Source organism: Crocodylus siamensis, chromosome 1 (assembly GCF_052110815.1).
Source record: "Crocodylus siamensis isolate JL-2025a chromosome 1, ASM5211081v1, whole genome shotgun sequence".
Taxonomy (NCBI): Eukaryota; Metazoa; Chordata; order Crocodylia; family Crocodylidae; genus Crocodylus; species Crocodylus siamensis.
Window position 1 is genome coordinate 321,918,005 of NC_143395.1, and position 17,822 is coordinate 321,935,826.

The 17,822-nt window shown below is 41.1% G+C and overlaps 1 protein-coding gene and 1 non-coding gene across 5 annotated transcripts in view; both read left to right on the forward strand.

Annotated features, from left to right (window-relative positions):
- The window catches only part of TGDS (TDP-glucose 4,6-dehydratase), a 32,878-nt gene extending 31,452 nt beyond the window's left edge, over positions 1–1,426 (forward strand). For all 4 annotated transcript variants that reach the window (XM_090023586.1, XM_090023567.1, XM_090023577.1 and 1 more), the window contains one exon: positions 267–1,426. In XM_090023586.1, coding sequence (XP_089879712.1) covers positions 267–367 — 101 coding nt within the window. In that variant the 3' untranslated portion in view covers positions 368–1,426. The remainder of the gene's footprint in view (positions 1–266) is intronic.
- Positions 1,427–10,026: 8,600 nt separating this feature from the next.
- Positions 10,027–10,099, forward strand: TRNAF-GAA (transfer RNA phenylalanine (anticodon GAA)). Its single transcript has one exon. It is a non-coding gene; the product is annotated as a tRNA-Phe (tRNA).
- Positions 10,100–17,822: the final 7,723 nt, after the last annotated feature.

The following is a 17,822-nucleotide window of genomic DNA, read 5'->3' on the forward strand; positions in this document are numbered from 1 at the left end:
TTTTTAAAATCTGAAAATAGTGGCATAATCTTATGAGTAGCTAAAAAATTAACTTGACACTTCTAATAAGGGAGAATAATGTTTTGCATAAGGATTTTTACAAAGATTCCAAATATTATCTGACTACGCTTACCACAGAAAACAAATTCTAAATAATTAGTTCCTAAACTGTTAGTGGTGTTGTACCTGAGGAAAAAAATAGTGTATGTGAAAACTTGTATATTTGTTTTATTCTAAACTATGTCTTTATTTTTCCTTTACATTAGTTGAATGGTACAGAGAGAACTTTTACAACTGGAAAAATGTAGAGAAGGCTTTGGAGCCCTTCCCTGTGACACAACCTTTTATGCGTATTGATACTTCATAGAGTAGAAGGAAGAACATAAAGAAAATTCTACCTCGGGACCATTTTGTCAACTTAAACCTGCAATCAAGTGACCAACCTGCAGTAGTTTCATCTATGCAGAGAACTGTGCTTAATTTAACTAAAAATCAGAAGGATTTTAAGAACTTTTTCACACTTGATTCTTTATTATAATTTTAATATATTTAAACTTCAGCTTTCAGTGCAATATTAAATCTTTTTATAGGAATTTTAAAATAAGGAATTCATCTGGATGAAGATTTTTATAACACTAAATGGATACAGTTGTTACACTGTTTTGTTCACTTTCAATGAAAATGACTCTTTAGTTCAGAAATTTTATATGACCAGTAGATCATTTTTATAATGTATAATAAACTTTTTCCATCACATGATGGCTGAAATTTCTAGTCAAGTATTCAATGACTGGGTAAAGAAAGTGTTTAATCTACAAAGAGATGTTGAATCATAACAGTTAGAGAAGGGGTCCTGCATGGTCAAAGTTCCATTTCCCTGCCAGTGCAGTATTTGTCTTTTGTTGATGCTAGTTCTTAGTCTATGCTAAAAGTTGTAAATTAAAGTGTTTTTCATTTCTCTTGGGGGAGTACTGTTATCCAAAAATATTGGGAGAATATTGTTATCCTATCTTTCAGAAAAAGTTTTTTATTTTTCACTGATTTTTACTGTCTTAAGATCTCTCAAATTATCTTGCCACAGCCATATCTTGCTCTGTTACTACTTACCACTCTGAATTCTTTTCCCCTTGATGTTTACAGTTGTAACATTTAGAGGGAATGAAATGTTGTTTGATACAATACTTCATTTGTTACAGTATTTCAAATGCTCTTAACTGCCTGTAAGTGAAGAATATTCTTGCTTTTAGCCATAGGGATAAAAGCTAAATAAACTTGTTTCATGAATAGATCATTATCTTATCACTGTTAGTAACATTTTCCTGTAAGGCTCACTGTGTTTACAATTAAAGAAAAATATGTGCACTATTCATGTACAATTCAATGTCAACTCAAACTCTATGAAAAGGGCTAATACATTTTTCAGAGTTGACTATGAACTTAATATTTTTGTGGAACTTGTCTGTCTCTGTTTTAAAGTGAAATCACTTACACCAGCTGGTGGTCTGTGAGCTGTATGCAGCTGGTGAGGGGAGAATTTGCAGCTTCTGGGCTCCCACTGTACTGTTGCTCAACCCCATTGTTCCTGCAACAACAACTTGGGCCTCTGGGCTCCACCTCTGCCCTCCAGTTTCCATTCCCTGCCACAGGGGGCAGGGCAGGGCAGGGCAGGGCGGTGGAGCTTGCCCTGCCAGGGAAGCCTGCAGCGCTATCGTGGTGTGGTGGGAGAACTCCATCTGGAGACCTGAGGCCAGAACATGGTGTGGGTGAAAGGGGGGGGGGGTCTGGCATATGATGTGGGGGGGGAATGGTGCTGATACATGGGTGAGATACAGCAATTGCTTAGAAGTTGGACAACCTGATCTAGACAGGCTTATGTGCCTATCCTTGCATAGTTAATGTAAAAAAACATTTTTAAGAGTTGTCATGAAGCTACACTTGAAAACACTAAGTACAGGATATTATTTCTGGAAGTAACTAAAAGTGTGACTAAATAGAGATATCACTTGTTAATAACTGAAAATGTGGTTTATAAGCAACTTTTTATGGCTTTGGTATAACAGTGTATGAAATAAGCCAGAGTTCTCATAGTAATGGTACATTCATTTTGCATGTTGACTGCAGAGTACAGAGCTGCAGTAGCCTTTACAATGCAATCCCAGATCCTTTGGCTCTGTAATCACCACTACTCTGAGAATCTTAAATATAAGGCTGGAAAGTACCAGAGAGGTCATCAAGTCAGTGTCCTGCTGAGGTATGTTCAAGAATTTCTGCACATTCCCATTTCTCTAAGTTGTTCATGACCTCTGAACTGAATATACTAAGAGGAAATATTGCATCAACAATCTGCTTATTTTAAGATGTATTTAAAACCTATCTAACTTGACATGTATTTCTTCCAGTTTGTGCTGTATTTCTGATTGAAACGTCTGGACTAGTTCAATATTAGGGCTTTACCAATGCTTTTGTAGGTTGCATTTTACTTTTGGTGTTTGAGGTATTTCAGTATTGACCTACTTAGTGATGCAAGTGCTGTGATTTAGAGCCCATTGTAACTGAAGATGTGATCACTTATTTCTTGAAGATCTGTGATGCTTATACACTTTTGTCTTTGAGTTTGTCAGGCTGTCTAGTACCAGTTAGAGGTTGATCCATGTTGAGGGCTATAAAAAACAGTGCAAGGTGGCCACCCGTGACCTGCTCTGCCTTGAGTTCATGAGACCCTTTTGACTGATCTAACGCTGCAGAGTTTTCTAAGGAGTTAGGAGTATTTTCTTAATTGCAACTATCTCCAGGATCAGTAGGAGCACCTCCAAAGGAGACATGGGGGAGGAGAGATGTGTAGTTGGGGAGCTGCTGATACGGGGGAAAGTTGCACTAGGTCTACTTTTGGCTCTCAGAAGGAGCTAATATTGCCTCAAGGCTTGAAAATCTGAGAGTTCTGCATGGCATGAAGCTAAGGAGCTGTTTAAAATTAAAAGTACCTCAAGGAGTGGGGGTTTAAGAGGATCCTTGTGGAGATATTTCAAGAGGCTGCAGGCTTGCTACCCAGTGTGTTTGATGCAAATATTGTAAACCCCAGTGGAGGAAAAAAGGAGCCCCACCTTCCTATCTCTATTTGGACTTCCTACCTTCCCCCCCTTCCAAGGCATGCACAGACTTTTCTGATAGATGATGGGAGCCAGGAGCTACCTGACTAGGTAGATGGTGAGGATGGCAAAACTTCAAAATGCAATGCTGAGCTGTAGATGGTGGTAAAAAATCCTATGCATGCTACAGATACTCAGCAATGAGGAAAAGAAGGCATTAAAGACCAGCTTGGTCCATGGTACAGACAGTACAGAGCTGAGAAGAATTAGTTGATGCTCCTTTAATTTGCAATGTGGAGGAAGGATTTGAGGACTGGCTATACAGAGCTCCAATGCTGAAGAATGTAATCCATGCCTTTTAGCACCCTATTCCCAGTATCTAGTAGCTGAAGAGCACAGGAAACTTTCTTACAGCTACCTTCTCTCCACATTTTTTTTTTTTTTTTAAAGCATGCTTCTGTTTCTATATCCACTCCAAAAAAAATGACATTCAAAGTTTTCATTAATGAAATTTCATAAATGAAAATGTTGAGTGTGACTTCAGTAGATTTCCATACCCTTGCAAATGTGATTTGGGTATGATGATAATTCTTACCACATCAGGCAGTGTCCTGCTGAAACACGCAATGAGAATCGGTACCTACCATGTCCTGAACCAGAAACAGTGTAACGCTGTTTTTGTGTTGCTGTGGCCAGGCTAATTTGACACTCCTGCTGATTTACACTGTTGGAAAAACCATGATGTAATTCTAGATCCCTAACTCTTCCCTTCAAAGGCTGCCAGTAGAAAGCACTGTGAACTACTTTAATCATCTTTCTTATTAAACCAGCTGTTTTCTTTGTGGCCATCAGGCCCTAAGTTCAGCACTTCTTTTCACGCACTGACAATTTTCTATGTGGTAGCATCGATAAAATTTGGAAGTAACTGTGCCCTTTAATGCTTATGTTACACAAAAAGGCTGAGGGGAAGAGGCAAGTTTCCATGGCCACCTCTTTGCTACAAAAAAGTGGTTTTTTTTAACTTGAGAAACTGTCTCATCTTGCCTAGAATTTTAATTTTTTTCATGAGGATTTCAATTAGCAATTACTCGTCTTCAGGCTTTTACTTTGATTTTTAAGAACATGCCTCTTTCATAGTAAAGACAAAGTGCCATAAAATGTGTCTATGCTTGATTTTTTGTTTGTTTTTTGTTCAAATTGAGTTCATTTGCAGTTTAATACTAGTCTAGACATTTCACAAACATTTAGCACAGGAGAAATATTTAGCCTCAGGCTAAAATAAACCTGTTTATTTCCTGGGGGGAAAAAAGTTTGTGGGGCATCCAGAATAGCATGTCAGATGATTGAGTTAACTGGAAATCAAGTATAAACAGACCTAGGGAGACTTCTCTTAGATTAGGAATCAAGAGAGGCAGAGTTCAGGTTGTGTTGGGGAATCACCTTGTAACTATTTTTCCAATATTCATGTTTTGGGAAGAGCATAGGATGTAAAGGACTCTGGGTACCAGCAGCTCATCACCTTTTTGCATGTGTATTACTAAATAGATGACATTTTAAAATAATCTATTAATACAATTTTATAATCCAGCACTTTAAAGACTAGATTTTATTTTTGGTCCTATTAAATGGCTTTATTTAACACACAGTTTACTAGTATTATTCCAGCTTCCAACTGTCCCTAGATACTATATTTCAAAAATGGAAATAGTTCATCCTTTTCTTTAGCAGCCAACAGTTTTAGAGGGTTAGGATACTTTAAGATGCTTTGTCAAGTAGTATAAAATGTTATTTGTTCTCACTGTAGCTACTCCTGAAAGTGAGATTTTTAGGTGTTCAAAATTTAATGCATTTCTGTTAAACAGAAGTATCAGGTCAGGTTGGGGAGATGGGAACATTCCTAATGTAAAATGTTTAATAACTTACTTTGGAAGGTAAAATAGGCTATCATAATAGCAGACTATTAGATGACTGTCTTCAAATAAGGACAGGAAGTAAGGATGATTTGATGTGTTGTATAAATTGTGCTCTTCTCATTACCACATTTTACAGGTGCCCTAAACATAGGGGCTTGTTACTGACTATGGCAACATATCAGTTATGCTAGTAATGTTACTGAAACTAAAAGGACTTTCAGGGGTGCTTGAGTGACTTGCAATGTAGCTTACACTTCTAAGTCTCACAACTTGTCAAAAAACAATCCTTAAAACTGGTTCCTGCCCTCACTGACATGCTGTTCCCACTCAGTTTTCATATTTCTCTTTCACCCTTAGCTACTTGGATGCACCAGGTCAGGTTGCCCATACAAGCTAATGTCCTGGGAGGAATTGTCCTTTAAAGGAAAAAGTCCTTGGAGGAATATTTTATTTTACCACCAGCACAGCTGTTTCTACTGTGGAAGGATTAGGATAAATGGTTCCCCAGTGAACTGCTGGTATAAAGAGATGCAACAGTATCTGTTGTAATTCACCAAATATTGCTACAAAAAGTTACAAAATAGCATTTCAGCAGAGAATCGAAATGTCCTGACATAAAGCAAAGTGGAGCAAGGCAACCTTTCAATCCATTTTTCAAAGTTCTTGCTATTTCTGTTGCAAGACAAGTTGAAATTGCTACAATAAATATTGCACAAAAAGTTAATATGCACAGCTTTTCAATCATTGAGGGCTCCTTTGAGAGAGTTGATGATCTTGTTAGTAAAGAAATGCAGTGAGATTTGGGTTCTGTTCCAAACTCTGCCACAGACTTCCAGTGTGACCTTGGATAAGGTCTCTATCTATGCTCAGTTTATCTGTTATGTTGTTTTTCCTCCATATTTTGTCTGTCCTATTTTGATTACAAGTTCTTTGTTGTAGGATCTGTCCCTAAGTATAACTGTCCAGTACACAGCACTATAGAGCCCTAGGCTTGGCTGTGATTCCTTTGCAGTATTGCAATACACAAAAGACAGCCAGCCAGTGCTGGCTTTGCATATCCTAAGTGAATACAGTACATTCTTTACTAGTTCTGGATTTCAAGTTCATTTCCATTCTGATAAGGAATGAAAACCAAACAGACTTAACATTACCAGTTATTTCAGTTTTATCTAAAGTTAAAAAAATTATTTCATGGTGATTTAAATAATTTTATTTCATTTTCAATCTAAAAAATTGAAATAAAAGTTGTTTTGAAAACTTTCTAGTTAACTTTCTCAATGCTTGGTTCTTTTTTTAGCTTTTGATGAGCTGGCACTTTCTGCCAGAAAATATTTCTGATGAAAATATTCCAGTTATTTATCCTGTGCTAGAAACTCTGAAACTCTACTGTGCCTAATGAATTTACTTTGTCAGTTCTGTATATCCACTCTCCAAAGTTACCAGGAGCCACTGCTTGTAGCAAAACCAAGGTTAGCTGTTGGCCTTCGGCAGCATGGGTTCTCTCAGTGATTAGATGAGAAAGTTAACGCAAATACTTCTTAAATTTTATGGAAGTGGTCATATGTTTTAGAGTTTAACTGCTACAAATAATATGCCTACATCAGCTGGATCAGAAGAAATTCCCTGGCTGAATATGTACCACCTATGAACAAGCCAGTCATTATCAGGTGCAATAAAATTATAAGATGAAGGTGATTTTTCTTAGGAAGAATCATAAAAGGAATGTGACACTTTAGCCTTTGGGCTGTGCCATAAATTATTGCTATACCTTTCCACTACATAAAATTATAGAGTTTTAATTTTTGCCTCTTTCCAAATGAAATCTTTTACCTATGTTTTTTTGTTCTGAAAATGTCATCAACATTTCCCCTTCGGAGAGTATTTCATACCTAAAGCTGCTATCTGCAGCATGTCAAGGAAAGCAGTGGACAGCTGCAGAACTCCCAGAGGTGGCAGAACTTGAGAAAGCTGATGCTTGGTTTAGTGCTAGAAAAGCTTTGCATTTAGTTAAAAAGTCACCAAATATTCCTCTTCTGAGCTGTTTGGGGAATGGTTGCAGATGGATTGCTTTCTTTAGCCTGCTGTAGAAATAGAATCATGATAGTGAGGCCTTTGGTGGCCAGTAGCCATAGAAAGACCTTTCTATCTCTGCCGACTCTCACCTCAGTAAAAGTCTACTGTCCCAAAAAATGCATGTCTGTCAGCACAATTTATGCCTGTGGGACCACCATTCCTGGACGCATACTCTTTCTCTTGTCCCTCATTTTTAGTAAGGCAAATACTATTAAATCTTATAAATGATGTTCCAAAATCTACTTTGCATTTTCCAGTACAACTCTTAGCCAGGATCCTTCCCTTTGGGATGTACAGACTAATTGGAAGTGGAACAAAGGGAGTAAGAGGGCAAAAACAAAGGAGTATGTATGGCCATAGGAAGGATAGCACAACTTGCTTGCAGGTTTAGTGCTTAGCCTGGTGAAAGAAAGTTAATCTTATATTTAAATATTCAGTGTAATGTCCCATCTGTAAAATGCCATGTAATACGCAGTCATCAATGCACAAGGTTCCTTCTTGGGATCTTCCTTCCTCTCTTATGTGCAGCTCTAGCAAAGGCATTTATCTCTAGGCATCTTGCTTGCTGTTAAAAAGAATGTGGTTTCTGACAGCTGAATCAGCCAAACAAGTGGGTAGTAGATGATCCCTTACAAGCTGGTCTTTCTCCCTCCCTAAACATGAAGAAAAATACAAATAGGGGAGTCTCTGCCAAGTAATTCCCTCTGGAATTCTATGAGATACATGGGGATGTAGGATTCTGAAAAGGGGAGTGCAGCTAGTGTGGTGCATCATTGTATACAACACAATACATATTTTTCTCCAGGTGAAAAGAAACTGAAAGCGCTTCTAATGTGATGGGAGCCTACAGCTATATATTATTCAGTTTCCGATCAAAGCAAAAACACACATAACTTTACTAAAATGTGCATTAATTTGCTATATTATACATTTTTGTCTTAAAAAAGAACAAAATAGGCATCTATAATCACACTTCATGGACCAGCTAGCCATCTTCTAGTTCTCCCCCACCTTGCTGGCCCAGACTGATATTCCTCAATGGAAATAGCTGACACTAGGCTTGGAAGTCTCAGATGGATGGAAGCCTGGGCCAGGTGCCCAGAAGAAGTGCATTGCTTTTGGTCCACCTGAAACAGGCCAAGGATGTGAGCCTGTAGCTGCACTGATTGCATGTCACTGTATCAGGGACTGCATATCATCACTGGCAGGGATCCTGGTTTTCTCTGATTAACACCCCCTCTCCCAATTTTTGGATTAAAGTAGTAACCCAAACCCCACATTTTTCTGTGACCAAAATGAAACACCACTAATACATAGATTATATAGATATAGCTATAATGTATGTATTAGTGGTGTTTCATGTTGATGTGAATTAATGTGGACATTGGGTTACTTTTTTAAATCTGAAAATTGGGGATTTTTTAAATCAGGGAAAAAACCACCAGTGCTCAAAAACCCAGCTGTGTTGTTAGCATACACTGTCACTGACTGAGCAGGGACAATGGCTGTGGCTGAGGCCAATGGAAGAGGAAGGCCTGTTAGGCATCACCACAGCGCACAGAGCCATGGCCCAATGGCTGGAGCATGCAACATTTCAGAGAGGGCAGCTCATAGTGGGCATGCAGGCAGCCCTGATTCATCTTCAGGATGTCCCAGTACAGGAGCTGAATGATGGAGGTGAAGAAGGGCCCAGCCAAAAACTACTGCAGTCTGAAGTAAGAGGTCATGGTTGGCTCAATCAAAGGCTTTCTCTTGATTCAGAGAGAAGAGATTGATGTTCAAGCCAAAGAGCTGCATGGCTGTTCACAAAGTGCGACTATGCAAAAGATGATGGGAGTGAGGGATTTCAATCTTCTAGTTATTATATAAGATCAAGTGATGAATGCAAATCTGTCTAACTATTTGTTCACCAGAGCCATAGTGTGGCAGGTCTGTGCCCTGGGTAGCACCAGCTCTTGCACTAATTGTGGCAGCACAGTCAGCTGCCACTAAAGTAGTAGCTACTTTTGTGACCCCCTACAAAGGCTGTACCTTGGGATGCTGCCCCTGTCACCCCCCCCACCCCAGTTACAATACTCAATCATCCATCAATCCATCTAGCTATGTATCTAGCTATCTAAAGTGTTGGAGTAAAAAATAATCTATTAGTATGATTTTTATCTCATCTATTTAGCAAAACACATGCAAAAGAGGTGGTAAGCTGCTAGAGTCCTTTATTTCCTATGTTCTTCCCAAATCTCAAATGTTGGAAAAACAGTTACAAGGCCCCAACATAACCTAAATGAACTCGCCTCACTTGATTCCTAATTAAAGAAAAGTTTCCCTAGGTCTGTCTATACTCCATTTCCAATGAACTCAATCAGCTCATCCTAGCCTGCACACCCCCACAAACATTTTTTTTCAGGAAATAAACTTTTTTTTTTCGGAAGTCTGTCTGCCCAAATAAACTTGCTGGGAATTTCTGTATTTTTTTTTAACTCTTTGCAGTAAACAAGCCAGTTTCTATTAAACAATGTTATAAAATCTACCCCTTCATTTTATTTATACATTCTGCATCCATCTCAAAATAATGCGGACGGGCCAGTAACTTGCTTTATATACCCCCCCCCTTTTTTTTTTACTCAAGGTCTTTTAGGTGGTTTTATTTCAAATTATCCCATCACAAGAAAGTGGAGATGATTATGCTTTTATTATATATCATTTATATTTAATATTCTCCCCTATAAAATCTCTGCGTAGCAACAGGTACCTAACAGATGCTGTGCTCATCATGGAGAAGCAGTGAATCTCTCCTGAGTTAACACATTGTGTTAATACCATGCGGTCGCAGAGCTGCACGTGGGCCGGGGGGTGTCCCAACACAGGCGAGGGCGATCGGGGACCGAGTTAAGTCGCTGCACAGAAGTCAGTGACTCGACGACTTTCTAGACCTCAGGGAGGAGTTTTTCACCACAGCCGAAATAGCTCAGTTGGGAGAGCGTTAGACTGAAGATCTAAAGGTCCCTGGTTCGATCCCGGGTTTCGGCAGAATCTTTTTCTCCCCTTTTCCTCCGATTTCTAAGGGAACTGTTGCCTTAGCACCGGGCAGCCGGCGGAGCAGCCGGGCCGCCGCCGCCGCTGGGGCCCGGGGAGGGGCTGCCGCTTGCCCCCACCGGCGCGCGCTGCCCCTGCTCACGCCCCGGCTTCCCAGGTCCCCCCGCGCGGCGCCCGGCTCCTGAGCACCCCGGGGCGAGACTGGATACATACATGTGTGTATATGTATCTACGTACCTATGTATGTATGTATAGTCTTGCCCTCCGTGTCTGCGTGTGTGTGTGTGTGTGTGTGTATGAACACATGTGGTATGTATGTATGTTGTATGTGTATAAACGTGTATATTTAATGGTGTGTGTGTGCACGCATGTATACATACATACACATATACATACCCACATACATACCCACACACATATATATACACACACACACATAAACACATGCATGTGTGTGTGTATGTATAGGAACTTATACATTTAATGGGGGGCGTGTATATATATATATACGTACACACACATCATTAAATATATGTTCCTATACACCCCCCCATTAAATGTATAAGTTCCTATACACACATGCGCGCGCACGCGCATACACATAAAAATACACACTATCAAATGTATAAATTCCTATACACCTGCACACACACACACACACACACATATACACCATTAAATGTATAAGTTCCTATAAGCACGCGTGCAAGCGCATGCGCGCGCGCAAAACACCCCCCCCCCAGTATGGGAACCATATATATATGGGAACTTACATATTTTCTGCCTGGAAACTGTTCCCTTCGCCCCAGTGCTGCTGGTGGAGCAGCCAAGCCAGTGCTCACCCTTTCACAGCTGGCGTAGGAAGGGGCACTGAAGGCCTGCCCTCACCATCTGCGAGGGCTGAGCGCTGCCTGGGTGAAGATGGTCAGGCCGTGCATGTTCGTATTTGCGGGGGGTGCCTACACCCCAGAAAGGGACATGCACAGGACTGCACCCCAGAGGGACCATTGAAGAGGTGACTGTTTATCTATATCTATAGCTATATCTATATCTATATTTAATGGCCACCTCTTCATCCTGGTGTCCTGCCACCTCGCCTTGCTGGCTGTTTCCTGGCCTTCTGCAGTGACCAAAGATCCTGGTTTTCTCGGATTTAAAATAAAGCCCCAATTTTTTGATTAGAAAAAGTAACCCCAAATCCCCTTATTTTTTTATTAAAATGAAACACCACTAATCATTTCATTTTAATCATGGAAAAGTGGGGATTTGGGGTTACTTTTTTAAATTCAAAAATTGGGGATTTTTTTAATCAGAGAAAACCAGGATCCCTGCTTATTACATGGACTCAGGCTAAAAACAGAGGACAGATTTTTTCACAACCTGGAGGGATGAAAGGGAGGGGAGGAGGCATGCCTCTGAGCATGGAGGGGAAGCGGGGGTTGCTTACCTACCTTGGGAAGTTTAAAAAGTCCCCAAAGGCTCCTGAAGCATGGGTTTCCCACACAGGTGGGTTGTCGGGAGGGGGGAAGGAAAACGAGGCTGAGAGCTGGGGTACAGCCAGCCCTGCAGTGTAGGTGGCTGCTCCCCCACCCTCTTTGCCAAATCTTGGATTGGCCTCTGCTGCATAGTATTCAAATTAATACTTTGCTCCCAGGGACACTCAAGGTTAATTTGAGGTAGCTGCTATTCCATCTGATGTGTGAATAATTGTTCCTGGCATGTTTTAATGCAAGTCAAAATTTAGGAAAATTATCCCCAGGTTAAACCTTGAAATGCATCCTCTGTTTTTAGCCTCAACCTCCCCTGATCTCTCAAGTGGATCCAGGGGTCTGGAAATCTCAGCTTGACATAGGGCCCTTAGTTCTTCTGAGCTCAGAGCTTTTCGAGGGAGAATTTAGGGTAAGATTCTGTCACACCACACTCCACCCATGAAAATGACTGTGGGACCCACATTCTTCAGTGTTGGATGACTATGCGTCTAGCAGGGTTTCCAGCCCAAGACAGCGCTATATATTGACAACCAAAGTTGTTGACTGACATATGTTTTACACAATGTAAATATAACCATCTGATCAGCCCTTCTCCCCCATGTCCCAGCATGGATGCGTGAAAAAGGACCACTGTCTGCCTACCTGTGAGTTGAGCAATGTTACAGGCAGGTAACTGGAAGTAGCAGCAGCAGCATGTGGCTGAGGGTGGAGGCAGATGAAGCTACAGAGGCTCCCATTGGCTATAAAGCCCTGAGAGAATGCTCCCTGCATGGTGCTGAGCTCCTGCTCGGGCACCAACTGGTGATGCTCAGCTCTCTCTGTCCATCAGTGTTTGCCTCCAGACTCTTTCTGACAATAACAAATTCAGTAAAGCTCACAGTTGCTTAGTTTTCTCATTTTTATGGACTTCATGGATAGACATATTTAGCCTGTTTTTATCTTTACAGCTAAAAGTTACTGACAGTAAATTTCATGACAGGTATTGAAGACCCTTCAGGTATTTGAAGACTGCTCTGAAATCCCTCTTCTCCAAATTTAATAACCCCAGTTTTTTCAGCCAGTCCTCTTAAGTCATGGTGTCAAGGCTTCTAATCATTTTTGTTGCTGTCTGCTGTTTATGGACGGTTGGCAACCTTGTTATAAAGGTAGGTCCAATATACATTTTCAGGGACTAAAGCAGGGAGGAATAGAATTACACTGAGACACTTAAATCCACTTAGATGTCTAACAGATTAAATAGAATCTGGACTTTAATGTCTGCCTTCCACAACAGTGGAACAGATGAGCACTTCCTGGGATCTTTATGGGGTAGTGGCAATTCTGGGTTATCCAGCCACTGAGGCACTTCGCTGTGCAGCCAAATTTGCCATTCCGCTACCAGCATCATACAACATCCTTAAGGTTGGCAGAACAGGTGACCGACCCCGTGTGGTAGTTTTAAGGCCAGCTAATGTGAAAGCATGAATGAATACCTCCACTGATAAGCAACAAAAACAGATTAACATACCACCAACAGCAAGAACATTTAATCCAAGTATCCACCATTCAGGTCCTGCCATCATGTGGTTGGTCGGTGGAAACACATCTGAAAAAGAAAGACGTTAAAAATTACTGATTAAGAAAACAGCTTTAATTGTGAGACATGAACCCACTTGAATTGCCCATCTTTCTTGATGCGATAGGCCAAAGGACTAAGACACTTCACTATGGAATAAGGACCAGTCCATTTAGGCTCCAAAGCATGTGTCTTTTTACCTAATTTTAGGTACATAATTTGGTCTTCTGCCTCCCATAATGGGAGCTGTGATACATCCTTTAACTGGGTCCTCGAGCTCATCTTTTCTATGGCTTGATTTATTCTATATTGCAGGGTACTTTTGTCTTCCTGTAGTTGCTTTAACCACTGAAAATAATCATATTGTGTGATTTTGGGGGTTTTGGTGAGTTGTCCAATGCATTCAGGATCTATTATTAACGTCACTGAATGTCCAAATAATACCTGATATGGTTGAATCCCCATCTGTAATCTGTCATTACTGTGAATTGCTGCTAGAACTAGTGGCAGTCTGTCAAGCCAATTTTTACTAGCCTGGTTAAATACCTTTCTCAAAGCTGCTTGGTAGTCTGATCCACTCGTTCCACTTGTCCTGAAGATTGTGGGTGATATGGAATATGAAATTTTGGGGGGATTCCTAAAGCTTGCAGCATTATTGTGAAAGTCTGTCCCACGAAGGCTCCCCCGTTATCACAGCTGATGATCTCCAGGGTGCCAAATCTACGTACCACTTCATTAAAAAGTTTCTTGGCCGCTGTGTGTGCACTATTGTTTTTAGTCAGAAAAGCTTTTACCCATCCTGAAAAGGAATCAGTGATTACTAAGAGATCCCACCTTACTTCTTGGGAGTTTGTCAATGAAATCTATTTGCAACCCATGCCAGGGTCCAACTCTCCTTTGATGCATTAGGATGCTTGGTTTGGTGGTGGAGCCTTATTCACAGCACACTGAATGCAGTTAGAAACCCAAGTTCTCACATCATCTTTTATCCCTTCCCCACTCAGTCCTTGTTTCAGTCTTTTTAGGGTCCCTTCCACCCTTTCGTGTATGAATCAATGTGCTACATTAATTAACTATTGTTTCTTTATTTTTCCAGGGACCTATGTGTGAAACGAGTTGGTGTTTGCTGGTAGGCTGGTGGCATCAGGTTGGATTTTATGTTTTCCCTGACTTCTAGTGAGAACTGATATTTCCGTCTTCTCATATTGTTGGGCTATTCCATCTGCCCACCAATTCCATGTTGCTTCAAGATCCATACCTTTTGTTTGGGCCTTTACATGTTGGATTTTCAATTGGGTAGGATTTTTGAGAACCTAATCATAGATGCATTTCCATTCTCCCAGGTATGCTATCTCTTTTCCATCTGCCCCCTGCCCTTCATTCCTGTTCTAGTCATGCATCCAATACTGTATCCCTTTTACAGAGAAATCATTGTCTGCATAGATGTAAATATTCTGGGATGTTTCTCTATATTGCTTTAGGACTTGATAGATAGCTTGTAGCTCCGCATGCTGAGCGGAGCCCTGTTTAAGATATCCTTGGATTATTTCTTCCCCCAAACTAATTGCTGCATACTTAGTGTATCGCTTGCCTTTAATCATCATAGAAATTCCATCCGTAAACCAGATGTGATTCTCTCACCCTTGAGTGTCCAATTCTGTGAGAGGAGGAGCTTCCATCAGGGCTATTCTTTGTTTCAGAGTAACCTCAAGGCATCACGTTTGGCCCCTTTTTCAATTAAAGCATGGGTTAACATGTCAGGTTTTGAAATGGTTTCAGCAGTGACTCCTCTGTTAACTAGAATGAGGGTCTTTTGTGCCATACGGGTGCTTGAAACCTTCCCCCCCTACAAGTTTGCCAGATAACACATATTTGAGGAGTGTGTGTGTGCTTTGAATGGTTATAGGATCAATCTCAGTGAATGGTTTAAAGGATTGAATTGCCTACACAGCATCTAAGCACTGTCTTTCACAGGGGTCAAAATTTAATTCAGCCCCCTGTAGTTTTCATGACTCATATGCTACTGGCACTAGTTTCTTTTACTTGTTGTTCTGCAGCAGAGGAGCTGCTAATGCCACATTGTTGGCTGCCAAGCATATGGTGAATGGTTTAGTTTCATCAGGGAAGCAGAGGGCTGGGACCATTAATGCTTTCTGCTTTAAGAGTGTTAAAGCATCTTCCTGCTCTGGGCCCCATTCCCACTGATTCTTTTTCTTTAGCAATTTCCATAAGGGAAGTGTGATTTCTGCATATTTATATATGTGCAGTCTCAAAAAATTAAATCCATCTAATAAGACCCTGAAGGCATGAGTGTCCATTGGGGCTGGCATATCTATGAGTGCCCTGACCCTTCTCTGATCTATTTGTCTTCCAGCATTTCCAATTACCATTCCCAAGTAATTTACAGATGTTTGGACCAGCTGAGCTTTCTCCAGGTTTCCTTTAAATCCTGTCTCTTGAATAAGAGCTAGCACCCTTTCGGTTACTTGTTTAACTTGTTGCTCAGTTAGTCCAAAGATCAGAATGTCATCAACATATGAAAACGCTTGAGATTTATCTTGCAGATCCAGCTGATCCAGCATGCTTGCTACATGATGGTGACAGATGGCAGGAGCATTGTGAAATCCCTGGGGCATCCGACAGAAGGTAAACTGCTGATCTTTCAATGTGAATGCAAATCTATCTTGGGAATCTGGATAGAGAGGTATTGCAAAGAAACAGTTAGCCAAATGTATTACAGAGATATACTTAGAGGTGGCTTGCACCATTTGTATTACCTCTGTCATATTAGCTACAATTGAGCGTCATAGGTACGGTGCCCTTGTTATTCCTCCTATAGTGAACAGTTAATCTCCAAGTGTGTCCATCTGCCTTCAATACTGGCCATACAGGAGAATTAAATGGGGAGTTAGTCTTTTTAACAACCCCTTGTGTCTCTAAATCAGGGGTGGGCAGTTATTTTGGGTTGAGGGCCACTTACTGAGTTTTGGCAAACCATGGAGGGCTGCATGATAGGCAGCCAGGGGCAGATAACTATTATTTTTCTAAATTTTTTAGGGGCCCCTCAGGCCAGATAGAATGGCCTGGCGGGCCGCATCTGGTCCCTGGGCTGCATTTTGCCCACCCTTGCTCTAAATCATGGATTATTTCCTTTTATTGTGCTTCTGCTCTTTTGAACGATATTGTTTCAGGGGTGGGACACACTTTCCCTCAATTTTCACACAGGCTTTAATTTTACTACAATCAGTCTTTTTCTTTGTCCACACTGCAGGAAATTTATTTTTCCACTCATTTGCTTGTTCAGCAGGGAGGGCTATCACATGGGCTTTTCTGGTTATGATCGTGCTTGTGTCTGTCTGCCGAGATTGGAGGGGAAGTGATTCCACAGTTCACAATATGCTTCTTGGAAAATTGATTATTATTTGATTTTCAAATAGCCAATCAGACCTGAGAATCATTGTTTCTAACACCTTGGTGGTGTGAATTAAATTTCCCATGGTTTTAAATTCCCTTGGTTTTAATTTCCCATGGTTTTAAAACCCTCCACAGTCCCTGCTGGACATAAATGTATGGTCTCCCCCACAGATCCCATTTAATTTTGCCAATGAACTGCCACAAGTGGGCTCCTACATCATTGGGCGGTCCTTTGTCCAGCAGACCTCCCTATTATGCACTAGGAGGAGGTGGAGGAAAAGGTGGTGCTGTTGGGTTTAGTTGCACACTCATGACACTATGTCCCTTTGGCTGTTTAGAATTAGACTGCAACAACTCAAATGCCTTTAAAACCAGATCAGAGGTGGGTGCTCCATCCCACTTCTCTCTATCTGCGCCATGTTCCATTAGGATACGCCAGGCAGTGCAGTGGCTCTTGGTTGAAGGTTTTACCTTTAGTTTACCTCTCCCTTTTCCTCTACCCCCGTTACCTTGTCCTGAGACCCAGCCTTCCTTTCCACCACTCTCATTAGAATAGGTGACCTGGTCTATTGCTGTCACTACCAGAGCCCTTTCCTTCTTGATGGTTACATTTAAAGGAACTGCATGCAGTGTTATTTGCTGGATTTTGTGTCTCAGTTTTGCTAGCATGGTTGGATGTCCATCATCCCAGATACCTAATTTATTTGCATACAATGGCTGCATTGCTGCTGCACAATCTTGTAGGTTCTCTGCTGGAAAAATCATGTCATCTAGGACTCCATCCCCTGCAGCACGAGTGACAATTCCTGCCTTTATCTGCATGAGTCCCCAATGGGTTAAAAATATTTTGGGGTCCTCATCTGGTTCTTGTGTTAGGGTAGTTGCTTGAGCTAATAAATGCAGTGCTCCATAGCATTGCCCAGGTATCTGAACAATCCAAGCATACTGGGGACCTGGGTCAACATGCTAAGTCTCCACACAATACCCTGGAGTTCTGGGCTTGTGCAGGCTGACATTATGTGTTGCATTTCTTCTGCCAGCGGTTCTCTTTAAGGGCCATCTGGCATGCTTGCACTATCCACTTATTGAAGGTTGCTCTGGATAGGGGCCCTAAAAATGTTGCTAATGCCTTAAAATCTGTAGCTGTCAAAGGAATAATACTGGTGGTAGTTTGGAAACCAGTAATCAGTCCTTCTGCCTGTCCATCGGGCACAAGTCCTCTAGTTTCAGTGGTTGATCGCTTCTGTATGGCAGCCAC